Genomic DNA, 24,045 nt, shown 5'->3' with positions numbered 1-24,045 from the left:
CCTGCAAGATGGGGACACCCTGAACAACATGGGGACACCCTGAACAACATGGGGACACCCTGAAGCCCACACGATGCTCATCTGAAACCCAGCGGCGGTGGAGCCTGTTTGCTCTGCGGCTCCGGCCCGGCTCCCGTCCCTGGTGCCCCGGCTGCCAAACCAGAGAACTCCAATCGATTCGGCGGAACACATTCTCGTTTCCAAACTCGAGTTCAGGTGAGAATGCCCGCGAGGTCACTGTTCTCAATCCGTGCCGAGGGCACGACAGTACCTTCTATGGCACAGGCCTGGAGACCACGTCGCCCGTGACCTGTTTTGCGGGGGAGGACGCGTTTACAGCTCCCTGGGGAAGACACCCCGGGAGTAACCGGACCCCCCTAATCCGCCAGCTGGTCTGACCCAACTGCCCGAGACGCATTCGCACAATCCGGAGCCGCCTGCGGGGTCCGCACGCCTCCGGCCGGCACGGAAGCACATGTCTGGCACGGATGCGAGCCCAGAGCTGCCGACCAGATATTTCGAAACCGAGATGCTCTCGGTAACACATGGCTCACATACGGACGGACGGCCTCGGGAGCTTTGCATCTCAGACAGTAACCGGGGACACTCCCGATGTCTGCACCCCGGCCCAGGCCGCGCTGTTTAATGCGAGAGCGTCTGTCTCGGGCCGCCGCCGTCCTGGGACACGGAGCCGCCCGACTCCCGCTAACCGCTGCGTGTTCTTAAAGAGGGAGCTCCCCTCGGAAGCTCGGCCTCAGGAGGAAGCTGTCAGCATGGGGAGGCGGATGCTCATGAACTCGACGTCCTGAGCACCCTGCCGTGTGGAGAGCCCCTGGCAGGTGAGATGTGCCCAGGCCTCCGCTGACGTGAGCTGGGCCGTCACAGCAGGAAAGGGGCAGAGTGACTGCCCCGCTCTTCCCAACGGCCTCCCCTCAGCCTCATTTCCAGGCGAAAACTGGACATTTTAGAACCGTCGATATTTTGATTCCAGTGTCAAAAAGCCACATATTTGTCGATTTCCTCTTCTCCATCTCCCCCGCTTTTCCTGCACTATCAGCCGCCCGCAGACACAGCCTGGGCGGGAGCAGGCGACGTGTGAGCGGCTGGCCCGGGGGCCCCGGGGGCCGGGCAGCGCTTCTCCCTCCCGCCCCCCAGCAGCCGCGGGACACGGACAGCTGCGCGGAGGGCGTCCCGCGCTGGCCCGGCCCCGCGCCAACTCCCCCCGAGTGTCCGGGAGATTGTTTTCCGTGAGGAGGGCTGGGTGGGGAGCAAAGAAATAAATGGTCTCACCCATTTTCTGTGGAAATAATACAATTTATGTTTCCTAACTTGACGGTATCAGCATAAATTAGAGCCATATGGAGAGAAACTCCTCCCAAACGCATGAACACTAACACGGGCGCACACACACACATGCACTCAGCCACACACATGCACTCAGCCACACACATGCACACACACACTCACATGCCCGCACACATGTTCACACATACATGTGCACATGCACACATGTGTGAGTATATGTACACACTCACATGTGCACGCACACATGCATTCACACACATAGACATGCATACATGCATACATACACTCACATGCTCAGTCACACACGTGTGTACATGCATATATACACTCACACACTCACTCACACATATACACTCACACACACGAAGCTTGGAGGCGGACCGGAGACATGGCGGGCAGGAGAGGAACGCAGGCCAGGACCGGGAGTGACAGCCGCCGTGGGGCCCTCCACCCCGGCCTCGCTTTGTCGCCAGCATCTCGGGAAGCTCCTGCGCGGAGCCCGGCCGGCTCTCCCGTGCGCAGGAGCGTCTGGTCAGTGACAGCCTCTGCCTGCGGCTCCCTGTGGCCAGGCACGTTGCGGGTTGCAAAGTGCTCTCCCCGCATTCTCTCAGCCACATCGGAATACTGCAGGAGGAGGTGTGCACCCCAGGATGCCGAGAGGGTGTGGGGGGCGTGAGCCTCGGGGAAGCCAAATGCCCTCCCAGCGTTCACAGCCCTGGCAGCTGGCGGAGGGTAGCACAGACCCGGGCCTTCGCCTGGCACAGTCACCTCAGCCCCGTGCCACCGTGGCCCGAGGCCCTCCCTGTGCCCTCTCCCCTTAGCCTGCCCCCCCTCCTTCCGCGCTCTGTGCCTGGGCCCCCTCCCCGGCCCCCTGTGGTGCCCACACCAGTGCTTAAGCTAGAGGAAGCTGGGCTTGGGGGGCAGGCACTGACCCAACTTCCGGGGCTGGGCTGTGTGCGAGGCGCCCTGAGGCCCAGGCCCCCGCTCTCAGCGCAAAGACGGTGCCAGGCCACCAGCGCCCGGCCCTGCACCCGCCCTCACCGCGTCAGACTTCCAGCTCTGCCCTCTGCTGGCCCCGCCCCAATCAATGAGGTATCCAGTTTGATGGCCAGGTGGCCCTGTCCCACCGGAGAGCTGCGGAAGGTTCTCGGAGGCCCTCTCCACGCTGCGGCTCCTCCTGGGAGCCGGCCTCCTGGGAGAGGGGCTGCTTACTCTGAGCCCCGCACAGCTCGGCGCCGGGACCTCCCACACGCTAAGCGAACGTGCCGATGAACATGACAGAGGGCACAAGGTCTGGAAGCTGTCGAGCGACAGGCACGAAAATGCTCCCTGGTTGACGGTGCGGGTCCCGGGTCGCAGGATAAAGGGCCAACCTCCTCACTAACACGCTCGTCTGCCTGGGCCCCCTCCTGTGCACTGACCTCCCCGCATCCTCTCCTCCAGCGAGAGGCCTGAGCCCGAGGCTGCGGGTGACACCTCCACCCCCTCCACCCCCGATCCAGCATCAGGGGGCCGGGGCCTTTGGACTCACCCCAAGGAGTGGACCACGAAAGGCACCCACAGGTCAGTGGAGGCCTCTGCGCCCTCCCTTCTGTCCCTGTGACGTGGCCGCTCCCCTGACCTTAGGTCAAAGGTCACTGAGTGGGTATGGGATCTTTACTGAAGGAACCCAGCCTCCACCCTCCATCTCCCAGGACCCAGCACCACCAGCGCCCTCCCCTGCGTTGGACCCGCAGCTGGCTGGACGTAACATTAGGTCAACGGGGAGACAAGGTGTTCCCTCTCAGTCCCTAACACGTCTTCAATGAGGACCCAGTCTGTTTGGTACCACATGCCTACAGCCCCCCAGACACTAGCTGACCGCCCTTGAGGGTGCAGGTCCCTAGAGCAGGGACATCCACACATGCCACCTGCCTGCCACACACTGGGGATCGAGCTCACAACCTGGGCATGTGCCCTGACCAGGAATCGAACCGTGGCCTCCTGGTTCATGGGTGGAGGCTCAACACTGAGCCATGCCGCTCGGGCCCGATTTCCTCGCTAAATACGTGTGTATGTGACTTAAAGGACATCCTACCTAATAATAGGCAAATATGCAAATTGACCGCACCTTCGCTACGCCCAAGCCACGCCATGCCCATCAACCAATCAGGATGAGCATGCAAATTACCCCAACCAAGATGGCGGCTAATTTGCATATCAAGACAGCGTAGAAAGAAGCCAAGAGCTGCAGAAGGGAGCAAAGCTGTGGAGAAGCAAGCAAGCCGGGAGGGGCGGGGGGGGGGAGGAGAAGGGAGGAGCGGAGGCGGGGCAGGGAGAGAAGGAAGGAGAGTAGGCGGTCTGGTGGAGAAGGCAGAGCGGGGAGAAGGGAGGAGAGCAGGCGGGGCGGGGTAGACTGCAGCAGGAAACCCTATTGCAGGATTTTTCCTGCAACGGGAATGCTAGTTTTAACATAAATGAAGAAAAAGTGCTGCTTAAGGAAAGAGTAGCACAGGTGACATGCACAGGTCATGACATCATGATGTCCTCAACAGGAACTGGGACGCTTGGGGGAGCGTGGCCGGCTGAGACTGCAGCGGCCGGCGTCGCTCTGTGCTGCGCTGTGTGAGGAGCTTGCTGAATCAGCAGCTCTCTGCTCCCCGGGCAGAGACGAGATCCTGATTCTGGGTGGGGGCCACGTGAGGTATGGATCTATATTCCCAACCATCTCCCCGGGGTGGTTCCGATGCAGGCCATCTGGTAGACCCACGGTCTCAGACAGCCTGGCGTTGGAACAACAGCCCCTGACCACACCCCAAAATCGGAGCACAAAGGTTGCTCTTTCAGGGGACACGTCCCCGTTTGGTGATTTGTCCAGGATCAAAGGACGGTGTTCCGGGCGAGGCCTGCTGGAGGGATGGGGAGACACTCGGGGCAGGCCCAGCCACTCATCAACGGCCCTTGGACCCTCAGACAGAGCAGGCAGCCTCACAGAGGCCAGAACTTCCGGACGTGAGTCCCTGCCTCGCAGACTCGGGCACTAAAGAAATGTCTTACTGTTTAGAGCCACTGACTCTAGGCCTAATTTATCAAGCAGGCTTGTTGTGTCAGTCAACAGCTGATGTAAGACCACGTTACCCTCTTTCTAAAGATGTGAAAAGTCCTAATGAGAGCACCAGGAAATGAAATTCAGCAGCATATTGAATAATGGGACACAACTTGACGGCGTTGGCTGGGTCCCAACCATGGAAAGATGCTTCCATACTGGGCAATAAATCCATCACTGACTAATTATACCACTAGTGGGGAGCAGTTATGCCAGGAGGTCAAAGGACGCATAGAGAGAGAGAAACAGAAAAGACACGGTGCCCTAGTTAGTGCCTCAAAGACAGTTAATAAAATTCCGTATCCAGGGCGGATTAAAAAAAAATCCTACATCAAAACTAGCAATAGATTCGTCCTTAAAAGAACGCACTTGCACCTTAAACCTGCAGTCGATATCCTAGTCAATGGCGAGGCTCCGGGGCCTTCACAGCAAAGGCCACGCATCAAAGGGATGCCTGCTCCTCGCACAGCTCCCAAAACGGTTCTCTGTGCTTGAGACGCGGCGAGGAAGCAGTAACAAGGAGTGCGGAGAAGTAAATGTCAGGAAAGAGAAATCACGTAGAGCTGACATGATTAATCACCCGGGGAACCCAAGAAAATCCACCGCACATCTACTCAAACCAGCAAGATGCTTTTCATAAGCAGGCAGGTCCCAGAATGTACGTAAATAAATCAGTACAAGAAAATAATATTGCTGAAATAAAATTGGATCCCATTTACAATGACAAGAAAAGAAAAATAACTAGGGAAAGAACACCTAAAGAAGCGGGTAAGTACTGAATCACACTGTTGTTCATCCAAAATGATGGCTCACAACAGCTTAGTGCCATAATATATAAACAGCTCTTCACAAATCACTAAGAGGAGACAAATACCTCAATTACACAGTGACCCAAGCATGGGGACTGACAATTCAAAATAGCATCACAAACAATTGATAAACATAAGGAAGACAAATTCAACTGCAACAGGAACTATTTAAAGAGGATCTCCACTCAACCCCTCCACCCAACCCCCCCCCCCCCCCGTTGTTTCTGGGTGCCTGGGCTGGTCCCTGGCCTCCGCTCCCACCCACCTCCCCCGGGAGGGCACAGTGATGTACAAGATAGAAGACATCGGGAGGAGGAACCGGGCATGTGGCTCAGTTTCCTTCGGGTCCTCCTTCTCTCCGTGGGCCTGTCTGCAGACCGTGCCTTCCTTCTGGCCGCGTTCTGCCGGGCATCAAGGGCAGTGGCCCCGGGAGGCAAGATCCCATCCGGTCCAGCAAGACTGATGGCCCTCACACCTGGGCTACCCAGCAAGCCCCCTCGGCCACAGACCGAGAGCCAACGTCTCCATCAGCTTTCCAGTAGCGACTGGCCTTTTCATCTCCCGCGCCATCAGTGAGCTCTGAATTTAAGAGGCGAAGAGAGGTGTTGCTTAGTAGACGCCGAAAACCCCAACAGTTAATTCATTAAGTGAAGGAAAAGGTCTTCGCCTAGAAACCTGGCGGAGGCGACGTGACGATGACTGACAACCGTAAGGCCACTGGCGGGTGACGCAGGGACGTCCGGAAAGCAGGCGGAGGAGCTTAGGGGGTGCAGCGTCTGGAAGGCGGAGCACAGCCCAGAGCAGCCCGGGGTGAGTCCTCTCTGAGTTACCCTCTCTGAGTATGCCTGCGACCCCAGGGAGCCCTGGCCACACGCGCTGAGCTCTCTCCCAGCTGCTCAAGTTCATGCGGGAAATAGCGAGAGGGCACAGAGAGATCTGAAGGTGGTGGGAGCGCTCTGGGCCCCCTGGATCTGAGGACGATCAAGGGGCAATCGGTAAGCACGCAGTGCGGTGTCCGGATAGGCAGGCCAACGGAAGCCCATGAAAAGGAGGCCCTCGCCCCAAACCTGCCCGCAAAGTTAGGGTCTGACCCAGGCTGCATTCCAGGTCAACGGCAATAAGACAGTGCTCACGCCTGGGGAGCCCTCTGCGAAGAAAGTGGGTCCCCATTTCTCACTCTCTCTCAAAATAACTGCTAGGGATCCAGGACTTCAATGTAAGGAAACGGACTTCAGCAGCGAGTTAAAGAATGTGACACGACTGTGGCGCTGGCGGACACAGCGCCGCGCGGCCCGCACGAAGCCGGCCTGGGCTCCCAGCAGGACCAGGCTCCTTGCTCCGACTCCCAGGACCGCGGCGATAAGTCCGAGATCTACGGGCTCATCCCTCAGCAGCCACTAAGAAGAACCCTGATCCAATTAAGAAACGGAGCTTCAGAAACGGAATGCTGAAACCACCCCATCCAAAGGAAAACAGTAAGAGAAGAAAAAAGAAGCAAACATGCACGGGGCCGATATAAAAGGAGCAGCAAGATAATGAACGCGACTCCCCCGTGTGAATAATTAGATTAGATGTAATTGGATTAAATGCAGAGGCCCTCAGAACGGATTAAAATGCAAGGTCAGCTAGTTACTGTTGACAAGACACGCACTTTAAACATCAATACATAGGATGAAAGTAAAAATAATAATAAGAAGAAGAATGGAAAAAGATGTTCTGTGCCTCTATGTTCCTACGCTGTGCCTAAGAAAGTGGGACGTGGCTATATTAACATCGGTCAAAGCAGACAGGGAGAGAATTACTACTTCAGGGAAAGAGGCAACGTTATAACGATAAAGGGTGGACAGAACAATCCTAGATGTGTAGAAACCTAGTAAGAGTTTCAAAATTCACGAAGAAAACGGATATAAATAAAAGGAGAAACAGATACATGGGCCACTCAAGTTCAAGGCCATATACTGATATCCTGGTGATTGACGGAGACGGTAAACAAAGCGTCGGTAAGTCTACGGAAGATGTGATCGCACCATCGGACGGCTATGCCCTTGGTGGAGGGGACCCAACTGCAGGAGACGCATTCCTTTCCGTGGCCCGTCGACAGCCACCGGCAGATGATCAGCTGGAGTATGAGACCCATCACAACAGCCATGAAGATGAAAATCATAGAATCTATGCTTTGGTAACCAAAAGGTATCTTTAGAAACCCTCAACTATGTGGGAGTTAGGCCATGGATTCTAAAACCCTGAGTTGGAGAAAATCATTACAAGAGAAGTTTTGAAATGTTTTGAACTGAAATATAAGATCAACACAGCGTCTAAGACTGTGATATGCAGTTAAGGAGCATGAATGGGGATTGTTATATTTCCAAATGGTTAAACGGGAATGGAAAGAGGATCTGTATCAGTGACCTAAGGATCCGCCATAAGAAGCTACAAGAGGAGCAAATGGAAGGCACAGTGGAGGGAAAGACACTCGGAAGGCGAGAGAAGGGAAAAAAGGAAATCTGTGAGACCCGGGTTGTTAGCAACACTGACAACATGCTCAATTCTCAGCAAGATGGAAGAAAAAGCGAGGGAAAGCATGACTCACCAATTTCAGGAATTAAGGCGAGGGTAATCATTATAGAGGATACAGGCATTAAAATTATAAGAAAATATGAAAATAAACTCGTTAACTCAGATGACATGGACCTGTTCTTTGAAAGACACAAATGACCAAAACTGGCACAAGAATGAAACATATCTGTATGGCCTTGTGTTTGATAGACACTGAATCCATGATTAACCTCTTCTCCCAACACACACACACACGCACACACACACACACACACACACACACGCACACATGTGTACACCCCTCTCCAGTCCACATGGCCACACTGGTGAACTCTATCAGACACTTAGGAGAGAAATAATAACAATCTTACTCTAACTCTTTCACAAACTACAGGAGGAAGGTAAACCTTCCTGACTCTGAGGCCTCAGTAACTCTGATGTGGATATAACAAGAAGAATATTACAAACTAATATATCTTATGAACTTAGACATAATCCTCTACAAAATATTAGGAAATCAAACCCAGCACTATTCTCTCTCCTCTCCTCTCCTCTCCTCTCCTCTCCTCTCCTCTCCTCTCCTCTCCTCTCCTCTCCTCTTCTCTTCTCTTCTCTCTCTTTCTCTCTCTCTCTCAAACACAGATTTGATCTTTGAATACCACAACACGGGTTTGAACAACAAAGGTCCACCTATAGGCAGATTTTTTCCCCAATAAATACTGTGAATGTATTTCCTCTTAATACTGTTTTTTCTCCAGCCTAGCATTATAAGAATACAGTCTTAAATACATATCATATACAAAATATGTGCTAATCGACTATTTATGTTATTGGTAAGCTTCCAGTTAAGAGTAGGCTATTATTAGCAGTTAAATTTGGGAGGAGTCAAAGTTATAAGCGAACTTTTGGATGCGTGCAGGGAGTGGGTGGGGGGTCAGCACCCCTAACCCCAAGTTGTTCCATTGGATGTAAACAGGAAAAGAATGGCATGCTAATTTGTGAGCCTCACTAGTCCATGTCCCAGAATCGTACCTAATTAGGCCACCCGGCTCTTATTTATATTAACACCCTTCAGCAACACTCACTTCCCGATTCCTTTCATAAACCACTTCTCATTGTTGGGATCTGGGCTTCATTGTCATGCTCTTTCTACAGTGGGTTGATGGTAAACCACCGATAGAGAAATCTATTCCAAAAATAAATAGGGCTCAAGCTGAAAAGACGTGCTTTTAAAATATTTTAAAATACTATGAGTTTGCCTGGCCAGCATGGCTCAGTGGTTGAGCATCGACCTATGAACCAGGAGGTCACAGTTTGATTCCCGGTCAGGGCACATGGCCGGGTTCTGGGCTCGATCCCCAGTAGGGGCCGTGCAGGAGGCAGCCGGTCCATGATTCTCTCTCACCATTGATGTTTCTCTCCGTCTCCCTCTCCCTTTCCCTCTGAAACATCTTAAAAACAAACAAACAAACAAACAAAAAAGCAAAACCAGGCTCTCAGATGCTACTCAGAGTCATGTGCCCATCGATGTCATGAGAAATGGACATCCTCTTCCGCTTTAATGACAAATAGAGCAAAACACGAACCCAGGGCTCTCCTGGCCCAACTGCAGGCGGAGCTCACCTCGCCCGCCGGGGAAGAGTGGCAGCTGGGTACACAGGTCCAGGCCGGTCACCTGACCTGACCGGGAGGCCACAGCTTCTAGAAGCAGGTGGACAGACAGACGGAGGTCCCGAGCTACCCCCGAGATTCCCACTGTGCACGCAGCTGCCTAGAAGCAAGCTCTCCCGTGGCCTTGGAATGACACAGACGCTGACAGGTAAAGACGAGCCACGCGACACGGAGCTCCTCGCTCTCCATCCCGCATGCTGGTGGGAGGCCCGGGAGGCTGGGCGGAGGTCAGGCGCCAGGAGGCAGGATGGACGGAGGCCTGTCGGAGAGCGTGGGGTTCCGCATGAACGTTTCCACTGGCGAACAGTTTGCTTGAACCGCATTACCACTCAGTGTAACACCCAACGAGCTCACACTCTCCTGGCTGCAGACGTGGTGACCCTGCAGGCGGTGCACTGGTTACAGAGGGCTGGTCACGGCGAGGCCGGGACCTGGTACCCGCCATTGGGAGGCCTAGAGATGGCCCAGCGTCGGCCACTGAGCAGGTCCTCACCCCTGAGGCCTGGCCCCTCCTCGGAGGCGGGGAGGGCTGTGGAAGGGCCAGGGGCAAGGTCCTTCTGGGAGAGCGGGAGGAGCCAGTGCGTGCAAAGGTCAGGACAGCCCTGCCCCACGCTCCCAGGGAATGCCTGTGTGGTTTCTGTCTGTTTGTTTTATTTCAGAGAGGCAGGGAGAGGGAGAGAGAGAGAGAAACATCAATGATGAGAGAGGATCACTGATCGGCTGCCTCCTGCACACCCCACACTGGGGATCGAGCCCGCAGCCCGGGCACGTGCCCTGACCAGGAATCGAACAATGACCTCCTGGTTCCCAGGTTGACGATCAACCACTGAGCCACGCCGGCCGGGCTAAAAACTTCAGGTTGAATAAAATATTAAAAGAAACAGCTACTAAAAACACACAGAAACCATTTCCTAAAACATTCTGTCTAGAGTATGTCAATGGCACTCTCTCAGTCCCAGGGAGCTGACGGTTAAGGATCGCACACTCAGCGGTTCACACGACTCCTGGCGGGCGCACAGCCAGGGGCCGCGGGCTGGCCATGCGGCACGGAGGTGACAGCTGAACATGCCGCTTCCACCTGTCTGTCATTACAGATGCTGCAGGGACAGTTCCGCCTAAAGAGGGACACACTCCGACCCACAAATAAACGATTCTCCTGCAATGGAGATGGGTTCCTTACAGCGTCATGTCCGCCAGGAGCGGATGCGCTTCCCGATGCTGTAGCTACATTCCTGACAAAACGTTCAGCTCCCACAGCTGCGGCATCCATCTAATTAGGTGTATGATGACTTGGAGTATTTATACAACTTTAAAAGAAAGTTTCAAAACATTAAAAATGGATGTAATTTTTGTTTCCACAAGGGAGGAATGAAAAGAGCCAAACGACCAGGGAGGGAAAGAAAATGTGTGTGTGGAGTGTGGTGCTCGAGCATGACTGATTTCCGGAGGCATGCAGGCCCCCCCACAGGTGCCAGTCATCATCACCATCATCACCATCATCACCATCATCACCATCATCACCATCATCACTATCACCATTACCACCATCACCACCATCACCATCACCATCACCATCACCATCATCACCACCATCATCATCACCATCACCATCACCACCATCATCACCATCATCACCACCATCATCATCACCATCACTATCACCATCATCACCATCACCATCACCATCATCACCATCATCACTATCACCATCATCATCACCACCATCATCATCACCATCACCATCATCACCATCACCATCACCATCATCACCGTCATCATCACCCGGCCCGTGAGGTTCAGTGGTTGAACGTTGACCCATGAAGCGGCCATGCTCCGCTCCCGGGGAGGCCTCCGGGGAGGCTGCGGGGCGTCTTTGGGGAAGCGGACGAGCCTGGGAACATGATGGGCAGCCGGGCCGGCCCCACGCGGGGTGAGGAGCACGGGGCTCGCCACCGCCTCGCCGTCTCATCACCGAACACCACAGCCGGGAAGGAGGCACCGCAGAGAACCCGAGTCCACGCGAATGCAAGAGCCGCTGCCGTGAGGATGCGCGGAGCAGAAAAATGTTTAAAAAATAAAAATACACTCGAGAGCTCATAGAAACCTGGCATTCATCATCAAAAACTGAACAGAACACTAAGAAAGGGAACAGCCTAGAACCGTGGTCGGCAAACCGCGGCTCGCGAGCCACATGCGGCTCTTTGGCCCCTTGAGTGTGGCTCTTCCACAAAATACCACGGCCTGGACGAGTCTATTTTGAAGAAGTGGCGTTAGAAGAAGTTTAAGTTTAAAAAATGTGGCTCTCAGAAGAAATTTCCATCGTTGTGCTGTTGATATTGGGCTCTGCTGGCTAATGAGTTTGCCGACCACTGGCCTAGAACAAGAAACCCCCTCGGAAAGTCACGTCTGGCAGCAGACGTAAGTCACTGGGACCACCGGGCTGGATGTGACAGAAAACTGTCCCAGCCAGTGGGACACACGTGCAAAGGGATGGGACTCGGGGAGGAAGGGGAGGGCGCTGCCGGGAGGCTGGGACGCGCCGCGCGCAGCAGTTTCGGAAAACGCAGGGCAAAAGCGGTGCAGGAGACACCACTGGCGAAGTCGTACCATCACGTATAGGAGGACTTTGCAGCGGGGATTTTCCAACGGAAATGGCTACAGAGCCTCCAGCACCGTTCCTCTCAAGAACTTAGCTAAAGCAGGTCACGAGGAAATGCACAAAACTAGGACAAAAAGATGACCGAAGTTTCCAGAAAGTAAAACAGGCCACCTATGCTAAAAAGACCGACAGAGGGCCGTAGGGTCTCGGGCAGCAAAGGGCACAGAGACGAAGCAACGTCTTATAAAATACTGAGGAACTATGGCTTCGCCTTGGAATTTTATACCTAAACAAACTAGCAATCGAGGGTAAAATATATAGCGTGTTTGTGTGTACACACACAGTCTAACCGTCTTCCCTCCTCACAGGGCCCGGTTTTATTTGCAACAGCTAAAAATATTTCCTTCTCTGTCTTCCCATGCCGCTGGCCGTGGCCCTGTGTCTCAGGGTGGCCAAGAGATAATCCGTTACAGAAGTTTCTAGACATATTCATGTTTTTCTGATAAAATGCATTTGGCTGGCTCTGCTTTTGCCTCTCCTGCCCTATTGCTTCCCGGAATGCAGACACAACGCCAGGCGCCACAGCAGCCTTGGGGAGACCGAGAGGCAGGAAGCATAAGGGCAAAGGTCAACATGGACGCCTGGCAGCTAGACACAAAAGTCCGCGCTTGGGTCCCTCGCAGCATCACTGACCGCACGCAGCTCACGGCCCTCCTGCGCGGCGGGTAAAGGTAAAGAAAAAGAAAACGAGACATTGCTGTAGTCAGCTTCCCAGTTATTTGCAGGTGAAGCACACGTTCTAACAAACTGTAAAAAAAGAAAAAAAAAGTTACCTCCCACACACCCTTCTTTGGGAAGTTACCAGAAAATGTGACCCGCAGAAAGCAGGAATAAACTGAGAGAGAGAGCGTTATGGTGCTCACGGAACAGGTGGGACCGCACGGAAGGGTGCGGGAGGCGTTGCCAGCGGCCTGGAAAGAAGGCAGAGGCCACAGCTCCCCTGCTTGCCTGGAAGGTGTGGGGAAGGCTCAGAAAGGGCTCCAGGAGAGAAGACCAAGAAAACAAACAGCGGACAGACGATCTGATGTGTGACAACGCTGAGAGGAATATGATAGTTCCCAGAGAGCGGGAAAACAGAGGTTAGTGCATGAGAAACAAAGCGAAACATTTAAAGACCAGAGCAATCATGAACTCCGGGAAAAACAAAAGGCTGCCGGAGGGATGAAGCGGAATCACAGACCGCGGGGCGGCTCCCTGTGAGCAGTGTGGGCAGCCCTCGCCGTGCGAACAGTGACGACTGCTTTTGAAAAGGAAGGCGATGCTCTCTGGGAAGGTTGGAAGGAAGAGACGCCAGTGTGGCTGGGCAGAGTGAGCGGGAATGGGAAGGAAGAGGTCAGAGAGAAAGACAGAGATTAGGTCATCCACACGTTTGGGTTTTCTTTCCCCAAAAGAAGCCACGGAGAGCCACTGGGGAGTTTTAAACAGGAAGCCACGGAGAGCCACTGGGGAGTTAAACAGGAAGCCACAGAGAGCCACTGGGGAGTTAAACAGGAAGCCACGGAGAGCCACTGGGGATTTAAACAGGAAGCCACGGAGAGCCACTGGGAGTTAAACAGGAAGCCACGGAGAGCCACTGGGGAGTTTTAAACAGGAAGCCACGGAGAGCCACTGGGGAGTTAAACAGGAAGCCACAGAGAGCCACTGGGGAGTTAAACAGGAAGCCACGGAGAGCCACTGGGGATTTAAACAGGAAGCCACGGAGAGCCACTGGGAGTTAAACAGGAAGCCACGGAGAGCCACTGGGAGTTAAACAGGAAGCCACGGAGAGCCACTGGGGAGTTAAACAGGAAGTCACGGAGAGCCACTGGGGAGTTAAACAGGAAGCCACGGAGAGCCACTGGGGAGTTAAACAGGAAGCCTGCATGGTCCAGCCCATGGCTGAGGATGGCGACTTTGGCTGTGGTGAGGGCAGAGCACACGGGGCAGGGACAGGCAGGGAAGGCAGCAGACCGGGAGGGGCTGCCGTGCTGGGGGTCAGAGGCTTCCGCAGAAAGGAGAGAAAGGAGATGGGTCTGAGGTTGGTGGCTGATGGAGAGAAAGGGACGACTTAGGGGTGCCTTTCTGGGCGTTCCCATGAGGCACCTGGAGAAGGCAAGAGGGTGTTGTTCCTGGAATGGGAATCCTGGGGCAGGAGGAATTCAGAAGCAGAGGGTTTGGGGTCGAGGGCTCTGTTTTGGACCCTGTTGGGGCTGACGGCCACTGAAAGGCACCCAGCAGGCAAAGGATCTGGGGCTCCGGGGGTCACACCCCAGGATAGACTCTGCCTTTGACAGACAGGGGTTCCTCCTTTTCTCTTGCCAACACAAAGAGATGTTTCCCTGTCCATTTGGGTGTTTAAACTGGGGCGCTGATGGATCTAAGACTCGATATTGAGAGCCCATTGATTTAGGACGGGACACTGAGAAGGCGGGTAAAGAAACAGTAAAATCCCGGGTCATCGCTGGAAGCCCGTCCCGCTGGCTTTCTGCCTGAGCCCCCCCTCTCCTAAGGAAAAGCTCCCCCCAAAGCTGCAGTCACAACATAACAACAGCCCCCCCCCCTCCACGAAACGCCTCCCTCCCCAGTATCAGCTTGACTGAGTAAACCTTTTCCTCTAAAAACTCTCACCCACGCTCAGTGGACTTCCTTCTGCACGTTTAGAGCACGTGCCCAGCCGAAGGCCACCCGGGCGCACTTTGGTTCTTAAGAAACATTCAAAGGGATAATTTGTACAAAAGTCTTTCAAAACACTGCTGAGCCCCCTGGTTTTCATGGGCCGGCCACAGGGTTCTCTATCTGACCAGTCCGCAGGGTCCCTGCCCGGCTGTCTCCTGGCTTCTCCCTGGCTTCCCGCAGCCTAACCATCCCTCCTCCCGGCGCTCTGGCTCGCCGGGTGGATTTTAGGGCGCCCTGGGGGTTTGCCCCATTACAGGGGGTGCGGTGGGGCGTTGAGGGCGGCGGCGGCTGCAGAGTAAAACGCACCAGAAAGTGGTACCGGGTGTGATGGAGGCCAGTTGTTGCAGAACCTCCTGTGCACAGAACCCCAGGGGTGCTGAGTGGCGGGGGGAGGGGGGCACAGCCAGTCATCCCCTGGCGGGCCCACAGCGCCTCTAGAGGCGGACAGGCGGCGCTGCGACGGGGGAAGCCGGGAACTGTGCAAAGACACCTGCTGGGCGAGTGCTCTTTCTGCCCTGAGGCCCCACAGGTGCCCTCCGGGAGGAGCTCGGGGCTGCGGCTGTCACACAGCTGTGGCCGCCACACTGGGCTTCCAAGCGAGCCCTGGCCTCAGGGATCCCCCGCCGCCCAGGAACCGACCAAGCGGCAGGAGGCGGAAAATTCTGCTCAAGGTTGGCCACCACGGACCGCTGGGAGCGACCCGGAATGAACAGGAGAGGAAAAGAAAACTACAGAAAACAAGAGTCAATCTTAAGAAAATGGAGAAGCAGGGGGACGCAGCAGGCCCACCTGCGGGGAAGGGAGTGCCTCGCCCCTGTCCTTGGGGAGGAGGGTGGGAGGGAGCCTTGTGGAGAGTCTACCCAGAGCCGGGGGTTGGGGCGCATCACTCAGGGACAGGGTACGCTGGCCCGTGAGCATCATCCCTGGCGACACGTGGAACTAACTGTCAAGACACAGACCTCCTGCAAAAGACTCCGAGAGGGAGGGACGGGGCGCAGCCCTGCTGAGCCGTCTGGGCTACGTGCTGGGGATGCAGCCAACTCCTCCTCCCCGTCCCGGGAGCTGGCACCTGGTGGTGGCGGGGCGGGGTGGGGGTGGCGATTCGGGTGGGGGTCCTCTCCGCGCCTGTAGCCAGAGCCCCAGGGGCTCAGCGGTGCGCCCCGGTGCGCTCCTTGCTGGGCAGCCCCGCCCACCCGGCGCCCCCACCCCCGAGGGCCGCGCGAGGTGCCCCGGGCGAGTCCCCAGCCCGCGGAGGACCCCAGGCGGCGGCCGGAGAGGAGAGCGGGGACCCGCAGGGAGCCGCCCGGCTCTGCGACTTACCTCGGGCGGCGCGGGGCGCCAGCAGGGCCCCGGCCAGGGCGAGCAGCAGGGCGCGCGCGGGGGGCGCGGGCGGGGGGCGCGCTGCCATGGTCGCCGGCCTTCCGCGCAGCGGCTCTCCGCGCCCCGTGGCGAGCGCGCACCATGCCACGCGGGCGGCGAGCGGGGCCCGGGCGGCGGACCCGAGGGCTTTCCCTCTGGGGGGAGCCAGCTCCGAACCCCGCGCAGCGCCGCGCCGCCGGGGAGACGAGCCAGTCTGGGCTTTCGGATTTAAAAAAGTTCCCCGGGCGCGCGCGCGGCGCTGGCACGAGCCGCTGACCGTTGCAGGACCCGAGAGCTGCCCGGGTTGGCCCGGCCCCGGGAAGGTCGTGAGGCAGAGCGCGCGAGCCTGTGAAATGGACCCACGGCCAACAGCCCCGTCTCATTACCACGGAACAAATTATGGTCTCCCCCGCACCCGCCCGCCGGCGGCGTCCCGCGGGTCCTAGAGACCGCGCGGGGTCCCGGCCAGGGTCCCGCCCCCAGCCGGCGCTCGCCCACCCCCGGGGCGGCCCGGGGCAGGGCGCCTCCCGCGCCGCGCGCCCGGGCGGGCGGCACAGACGTGGCCCGAGCGCACATCCCCGCCCCGGGATGATGTGGCCGCGGCCCCGGGCGCCCGGCTGCCAAGAAAGCACACGCGGCGGCGGGTCCAGCTTTTCCAGCCCAGGCTGGAAAGGATGACTCGGCTGCTCGCTGCCGGCTCGCCGGGGACTCGCGGAACTCAGGTAGCAGCTCTGAAAGGCGGTCCCCAGCCGGCGGGGGTCCCCGACGGGCCCCGAAGCCCCCAAATGCACGTCTGGGGCCTGAGCACTAAACCTGGACTTGCAGGCGCGGCGCCCGGCATCCAGCTTTTGAGGTGTGGCCGCAGATTTGACGTCGGTACCAGGGACTCACGTTTCTTTTCTATGGCCTGGGCCCAGAAAAGGATCCACGGAGGCGATGTTTCAAACTTCCCTGATTCTGAGAAAGTATCTGGGTTTGACTTCAAAAGACAGGTCCCCGGCATGCCCACGCCTTTGGAATGAGACTCTCGCGGGGAGCGCAGGGCGTTTGGGAAACACCAGTGAGTGAGTGGAGGGCCTTGCCTTCCCATCCCAGTTCTTGGTGGTCTCCTCCTCTTCCGCCTGCGAGCCTGGCTCAGGGTCAGCTTTTCAAGCGGACTTGGCCTTGGGGCCCCGGAGAGCAGCAGGGAAGGGGGCCTCAGATTAAAGCAGCTGGGCGTATCCAGGACACCGTCACCCACCTTGTGGGCTCTGCTGATTCCCTACCTTGTGACCTCTTAGAACCCAAAGGGTTAAGGAGCTAATGCTACCCCCACCCCACCCAGATCATTAAACTCAGACTCTCCTAAGAGGGGCCACGTCCCAAGAGTCCTCAAAGACGTAGATGATCCCGCTGTGGAGCCCGCAGGGGAACCACCTGGGCCAGCCTGTTCGTGACCCGCGCCTCGTTCTCAGAGGCAGGTGGCCAACATGGAGGACATTCCTTCTCTCAGCACCTCTTCCTCCAGGAATGGTTCTCCCCATCTCCTTCCCAACCCCGGATGTCCCCAGTGTTCCCAAGGACCAGGGCAAACCCCTCAACAAAGAGGTTGCCCCCTCCCCCCCCCCCCCCCCCCCCCAGGCATTGGCTCTGCAGGGCCTTCTCGGAAGGTCAGGGAAGGCGCTTGAGCAAGGACTCGGGTGGTTCTTTTAAAAAGAGCCACAGCCCAGCCCCCATGCTTCAGTGGTTGAGCTTGACCTATGAACTAGCCCAGTGGTCGGTACACTCATTAATTAACAGAGCCAAACATCCACAGTACGATTGACATTTCTTTTGAGAGCCAAATTTTTTTAACTTAAACTTCTTCTAACGCCACTTCTTCAAAATAGACTCGCCCAGGCCGTGGTATTTTGTGGAAGAGCCACACTCAAGGGGCCAAAGAGCCGCATGTGGCTCGTGAGCCGCAGTTTGCCGACCACGGAACTAGGAGGTCAGGGTTCGATTCCTGGTCAGAGCACATGCCCAGGTTGCAGGCTCCATCCCCAGAAGAGGGCGGGCAGGAGGCAGCCGACCCATGATTCTCTCTCATCCTTGATGTGTCTGTATTTCTCTCCCTCTCCCTTCCTCTCTGACATCAATAAAAAATATATTTAAAACATAAAAAAATATTATTTTTAAAGGGATAGGCACTGGTCCAAGGGTCCCCCTGGCAGGGCCAGGGCATCTGGACACTCCACCTGAGGCGGCCCAGGGGAATCCAGCCTGCTCTGTGGGGTCCTCTCTTCGTCCACCCACTCGCTCCAGCAGCAATCAGCAACACGGAGTTAGGGGCCGGGGAAAGCCAACTCCTGAGAAATGCCTCTTGCCTTCCAAGGACAGACTGAGAAACCATGACTGTTGAGCCGTCTGAGCTGGTTACCTAACCTATTTAACCATAACTTGATTGTTAACTAGGACATTGTTTATTGCATTCTCCACCAACTCAGCGTATCGGGCTAAAGTGCTTCCATGCAGGATTTCACTGACAATCCGGACGCCAGGGACGGGCGAGGATAGGGGTGGATGCGGAAAGTGCAGGGCGCAGGGCTACGTCGCTTTCCTGGGGTCATGGGCTAAAGAGTGAGTCAGCACCCACGCCGGATGCTTGCCCACGGCCTGTGTCTGTAGCTCCGACTTCAAGCTGCAGGGTCAGCACGGATCCTGTGAAACACAGACCTCCCGGGGGGCCAGCGGGCCTCGGCGAGCGGAGGCAGTGCCTCCCGGGCCACCTGTTGGTTAAGAAGTCAACCCCCCCCCCCCCCCCCCCCGGGCATTGGCTCTGTCAGGGAAGGCGCTTTAGCAAGGACTCGGGTGGTGCTGACACTTTCGTTTCACAACTTTCAGAATTAGAAATGGTTTCCTTCGAGGCCAGTGGGACAGGCCTGCTTCAGGTGAGTGCGGCCCCGGGCCGCCCGAATCGCTGCGGCTGGTTACACGGTGCCTTTATAAGGAGCTCGCAGATGCTCCGCCCTGGGCCGGGCCTTCATCCATTTCTCTTTTAATATGTAGCTACTGCTCTTGACTGCAGAAGTCCTTTTTTTTTTTAACCTGGTAGGTGCAAAGTTCTCTCCAAAGGGCTAACTGTGTCCCAAGACGGTCCTGGGCTGTTTTTGACCAAATGAAACAAAACAGCCGGTGCAGGGAGGGGAAAAGAAAGAGAGGACAGGAACTCCTAGCTACGAGCCTCGATTTCTCCGCTTCTAACTCGCCATCTCCGTGAGGAGGCCGCCTGGGCCGACCCTCCATTCCGGACGACTTCTCGGGGCAGACACAGCCACGAGGCAGAGAGCGAGCCTGGCCCTGCGGCCGGCCTGGGGGTGGGAGCTCTGCCTGCTCGTCCACAGGAAGCTGGGGCCCCCCCCGCGGCGTTCAACACTGGATTGTGAGGTCGTGGCGGGGTCAGAGGCCAGGGCTGCTGTTCCGGCTGCAGATGGATGGCCCGTGGTCCTTCCTGTCCCTCCGCAGCTCCGCTTCCTGTGTGCTATTCTGGGCGCTCACAACGACAGGGCGCTCCTTTCTTACCCGAGGGACGGTGAGCTCACCCGCTGGAGGACAAGCGGATGAAGAGTGGGGGCAGCTTTCCCCGGCCAGGGTCCCGGGCAGCTGCCTGACCCTGCACCAGCAAGGGGTCGGCCTCCTTCCGACGCAGCTCACAGGGCGGCCTCCTCCGTCCGGGCACAGCACCCGCTTGCTGCAAGACAAACACGCCATGGCCCCCTGATTACGGTTCTTGGAAATCTTTCTCTTTTCTTCTCTCGGGGAGACTGAAACTCACCACCCGCTCAGCCCGCAGTAACATGGGGTCCACGTCTCTTCCCCTGCCTCTCCTCACATCAGCAGTCCATGGCCCCCTCCTCGGAAGCCTGCTCGCAGGGGGCCTCCTCTGGCCAGAGCATCCCCTCTCGGCTCTGACCCGTCCATTCCTGCGCAGAATCGGTACGTAAGGAGCCGCCCAAACCCTAAGAAAGAAACATCTCGGGGGGCTGAGGGGCTCCTGGGTGTCCTGGGTCAGAAGAGATCGAAAGGTCACTCAGGCCGGCTCTCCCCGGTCTATCCTCATCTGTGTCACCTGCCATTGGCCATCCAACTCGTCCTTCTGTAAGTCTACTGTGATGGAACTCACTACCCGCCCCCCCCCCCCCCCAAAGAGCCCATTTTTAAACATATATTTCCATGGATTTCAGAGGAAGGGAGAGAGAAAAGTAACGTCAATGATGAGAGAGAAGCTGCCTCCTGCACACCCCACCCTGGGGGTCGAGTCCAAAATCCAGGCCTGTCTCCTGACCAGGAATCGAACTGCGACCTCCTGGGTCATAGGTCAAGCTCAGCCACTGAGCCCTGCCGGCCGGGCCAGTCTGTGCTCTTGAAACTGCAAACAACTGCCACCGGCCTCGTGTGCTGGAGCACAGCCCCGTTTCCGTCACCGCTTTAGGCAAACCCCCCATTTCTCTCACTCAGAGCTCTGAGCTGGGGAGGGGCCTGCCCGAGGCCCTGGAAAGCAGAGGCTGGTCTAGGCGGTGAGTCTCCCCCCACCCCCCAGGCCTCTAACTCCACCTCAGAGGCCGGGCTGGTTCCTACTGGCTGGGCTGGGGGGGTGCGGGGGGAGGGCGCGGCTCTGGGTGGTGCTGGGGGGAGGGGGCAGGGATCTGCTGGGTGTGCCTCCGCCTGGCCTGGGGCACAGGCAGCCTTTTCCTTCACGTCCTTGTTTGAACCCACTTCCGGGATGTCAGGGGCCCCCGCCGCCTGGGTTTCTGGGCTCTGCATCCTGGGGGGCCTTTGAGGCCGGCCCTTTCCTCCCAGCGGCCGGATGGGTCAGCAGAAGAGCCAGCTCAGCCCCCGGGGCCTGGGGCCCTGCCCTGCGCGCTGGTCGGGGCTCTGATCTCGCTGAATGTGTAGCAGTTTCCACGCATCTGGCCTTTGTCATCATCACCACATCCTGACCGGCCGGCAGCAGCGCAGGCCTTCAACCTGCCAGCCCCTGTCGGGGGACACACCGCCAGCACCCTGCCCCCGCTGTTCCTGCGCTGTTCTCGCCGGTGACTTCCTCGCTTTCCCTGCCCTGGGCGCGTCTAAGAATAAAGAAAAGAAGTTGACCAAGCCTTCCCAGAGCTGCCCCGGTGCCCTGGGCTGGAGGTGAGGGACAGGCCACAGCTCTGCTCTCACCACCCTGGCCTGTGGCAGAGAGAACCCCTAAGCCCATCCTACCAGCCCGCCAGCTGCGGCTGCCCTGCCCAGGCCCCCATCCCCCCACCCGGGCCTGTCCACGACTCTCCCATCACCCCCACCCAGGCCTGTCCACGACTCTCCTATCACCCCCACCCAGGCCTGTCCACGACTCTCCTATCACCCCCACCCGGGCCTGTCCACGACTCTCCCATCACCCCCACCTGGGCCTGTCCACGACTCTCCCATCACCCCCACCCGGGCCTGTCCACGACTCTCCCATCACCCCCACCTGGGCCTGTCCACGACTCTCCCATCACCCCCACCCAGGCCTGTCCACGACTCTCCTATCACCCCCACCCAGGCCTGTCCACGACTCTCCCGGAGGCGGGAACAAAGGCTCTGGGTGACCCGCCCACCGATGCAAAGCTGGAGGAGGTGCAGCCAGCAGGGACCTGGCCTGTCTGACCCCAACGACCCTCCGTTTCATTCCTCCCCGATGACGTGTGCCCCGAACATGAGTCACAGCTGACCCCTTCCTTCCCTCTCCCTCCGCCGTGCCCTTCTCATTAGTCATCAGGGCCTGTCCATCCCACCCCCAGCCTGTCCCCTCCCCCCCCCCCCAGTCCCAGGGCTGGGGACCAGGTGCCTCCCCATGACCGTCCCTGCCCCTGCAGGGCCCTTTAAGAACGGAAGTCGGACCTCGCTGCCTGGGCCTCGCTGCCTTCAGTTAGAGACGCGTCTCCGCAGGGGCATTTGGTTTCTTGGCGGTGGGTCCCTCTGCACCGGGACTTCTGGCTCCTCTGGGGGTTTGACCACAGCCCGCGCTGCTAGCCTCGTCTCCCTCTCACCCTCAGTACACAGCTCATCCTTCGGCCACATGGGACACTCCACGGAAAGTGTTTCTTTCCGGCCGGCGTGGCTCTGGGGTTGAGGGTCGACCTAGGAACCAGGAGGTGATGGTTCGATTCCGGGTCAGGGCCCGTGCTCGGGTTGTGGGCTGGATCCCCAGTGTGGGGTGTGCAGGAGGCAGCTGATCCATGATTCTCTCTCATCATGGATGTTTCTCTCTCTCTCCCTCTCCCTTCCTCTCTGACATCAATAAAGATATATTTTAAAAAAAGAAAAGAAAGTGCTTAGCACGTCCTGGTTTTCCGAATGCGTCTCCCGGCGTCAGGATGCGCTCCTCCCCTCCCTGCCAGCGGCCCCGTCCTCGGGCGGTCTGCCCTCCGTCTGTGGCAAATGGAGGCGGCCTCTTCTCCCGTGCTGACCACTTGCCCTGCAGTGACCGCGGTGGGAGTCTGTCTGCCTTATCAGACAGAGCGCCCCCTGGAGGTCAGCCCCTTGACTTGCTCGCTGTGTGTCTCACAGGCACCCGCCTCCCCCGCAGCCTGGCAGAGTGGACCACAGCTTCCCGTGGACTGGATAAGTGGTACACGTGTGCCCCGGGGTCGGTAACACGCCTCCTCTCTCCACAGCCTGCCGTCCAGGTTCCAGCCCCCGTGCCCTCGGTGACCCAGGGAAGGGGGTCCCGGGAGGGACATGTCTGTGACTTCCCCGAGTCTTTCTCCCCGCGAAGGCCCGTGGCCCTCGCATATCTGTCAGGACAGACTTCCGCGGAGCGACCAATCTGTCCCGGTTCATCGTTTCATTTTCTAAAGTCTCCGGGTTCCAACGAAGCCTGCTGCGTCTGCTCTTCGTTTTGAATGTAGTAAGAGCGAAATAAGCCTCTTTTAAAGCTCCAGCCGCCGACGGCCTTGGTGGTGTCACTCAGACAATGGACGGAGATGGTGGTTACGGGAGAGGACCAGCCCTGGAAAAAGCAAACAAGAGCATGAGTCAGACAATTTGAAACCAGAAATGTGTCGGCAGGAACTCAGAGCGCCACACGGAACAGCCGAGGTCCCCAAACCTAATGTGATGGTTTTTAAAAAACGATAATCCCGCCCATTAGGGAGCCCCTGCCCCCTGGTAGCTGCCAGGGAACCCTTCAAGCTCTGGTCTTGGGAAACGCAAATCCTGATCCACCAGGAAACGCTGTCTCCCGGGGGGAGGGGTGCGGGGGGGGGTGCAGGGGGTGCGGGGGGGGGGGGGCGTGCAGACAGCCTCACGTGCCCCGTGGGAACCCGGCCCGCAGAGGCGAGGAAGCGGGTGCCGCTAGGGAGGAGCCGGTCACAGAGGCGGCAGCGTCCCGGCGGCCCAGCCTCCCAGGCCCCTGTCCAGCAGCGAGGGAGCCGCAGCGCCCCTCAGGGGCGGGTGACGTAACACAGATTCCATGTCCAAGTGCACTGCTCGGGGCTACCAGACGCATTACCCACAAGCAGGGCTTTGGGATTCAAAACCGGCCACTTGGCCGCGTGGCTCAGTGGTGAGCGCTGACCTGTGAGCCAGGAGGCCACCGTTTGATCCCCGATCAGGGCACAGGCCCGGGTTGTGGGCTCGATGCCCAGTGCGGGGCGTGCAGGAGGCGGCCGATCCATGGTTCTCTCTCATCATGGATGCTTCTATCTCCCTCTCCCTCTCCCTTCCTCTCTGAAACCAATACAAATATATTAAAAACACACACAAACACAAAAGCTGGCCGCTTCTGCCCCGAGGCATGGACAGAGCCAGTCGCTGCTTATTCGTCCCCACGCAGAGTGTGGTCCCAGACCCATGCCGTGCTTCCTGGGGCCTCGGGCGCCACGCTCTCGGTCCTGGGGGGCCTCCTGGAGACAGAAGCGCACACTGCCTGCCACGGGAAGCAGGGTGTCTTGTGTCAGCCC

The 24,045-nt window shown here is 57.7% G+C and overlaps 1 protein-coding gene across 2 annotated transcripts in view; it reads right to left on the bottom strand.

Annotated features, from left to right (window-relative positions):
- The window catches only part of ADAM12 (ADAM metallopeptidase domain 12), a 176,348-nt gene extending 159,778 nt beyond the window's left edge, over positions 1-16,570 (bottom strand). For both annotated transcript variants that reach the window (XR_013814711.1, XM_079793191.1), the window contains exon 1: positions 16,061-16,570. Coding sequence is in view for 1 of the 2 variants with exons in the window: in XM_079793191.1 (XP_079649317.1) it covers positions 16,061-16,148 (88 nt within the window). In the remaining variant the exon portion in view is untranslated. The remainder of the gene's footprint in view (positions 1-16,060) is intronic.
- Positions 16,571-24,045: the final 7,475 nt, after the last annotated feature.

This window comes from Cnephaeus nilssonii, assembly GCF_951640355.1.
Source record: "Cnephaeus nilssonii genome assembly, chromosome: 16".
Classification (NCBI taxonomy): domain Eukaryota; kingdom Metazoa; phylum Chordata; class Mammalia; order Chiroptera; family Vespertilionidae; genus Cnephaeus; species Cnephaeus nilssonii.
This window is presented reverse-complemented; position numbering and strand designations above follow the sequence as displayed.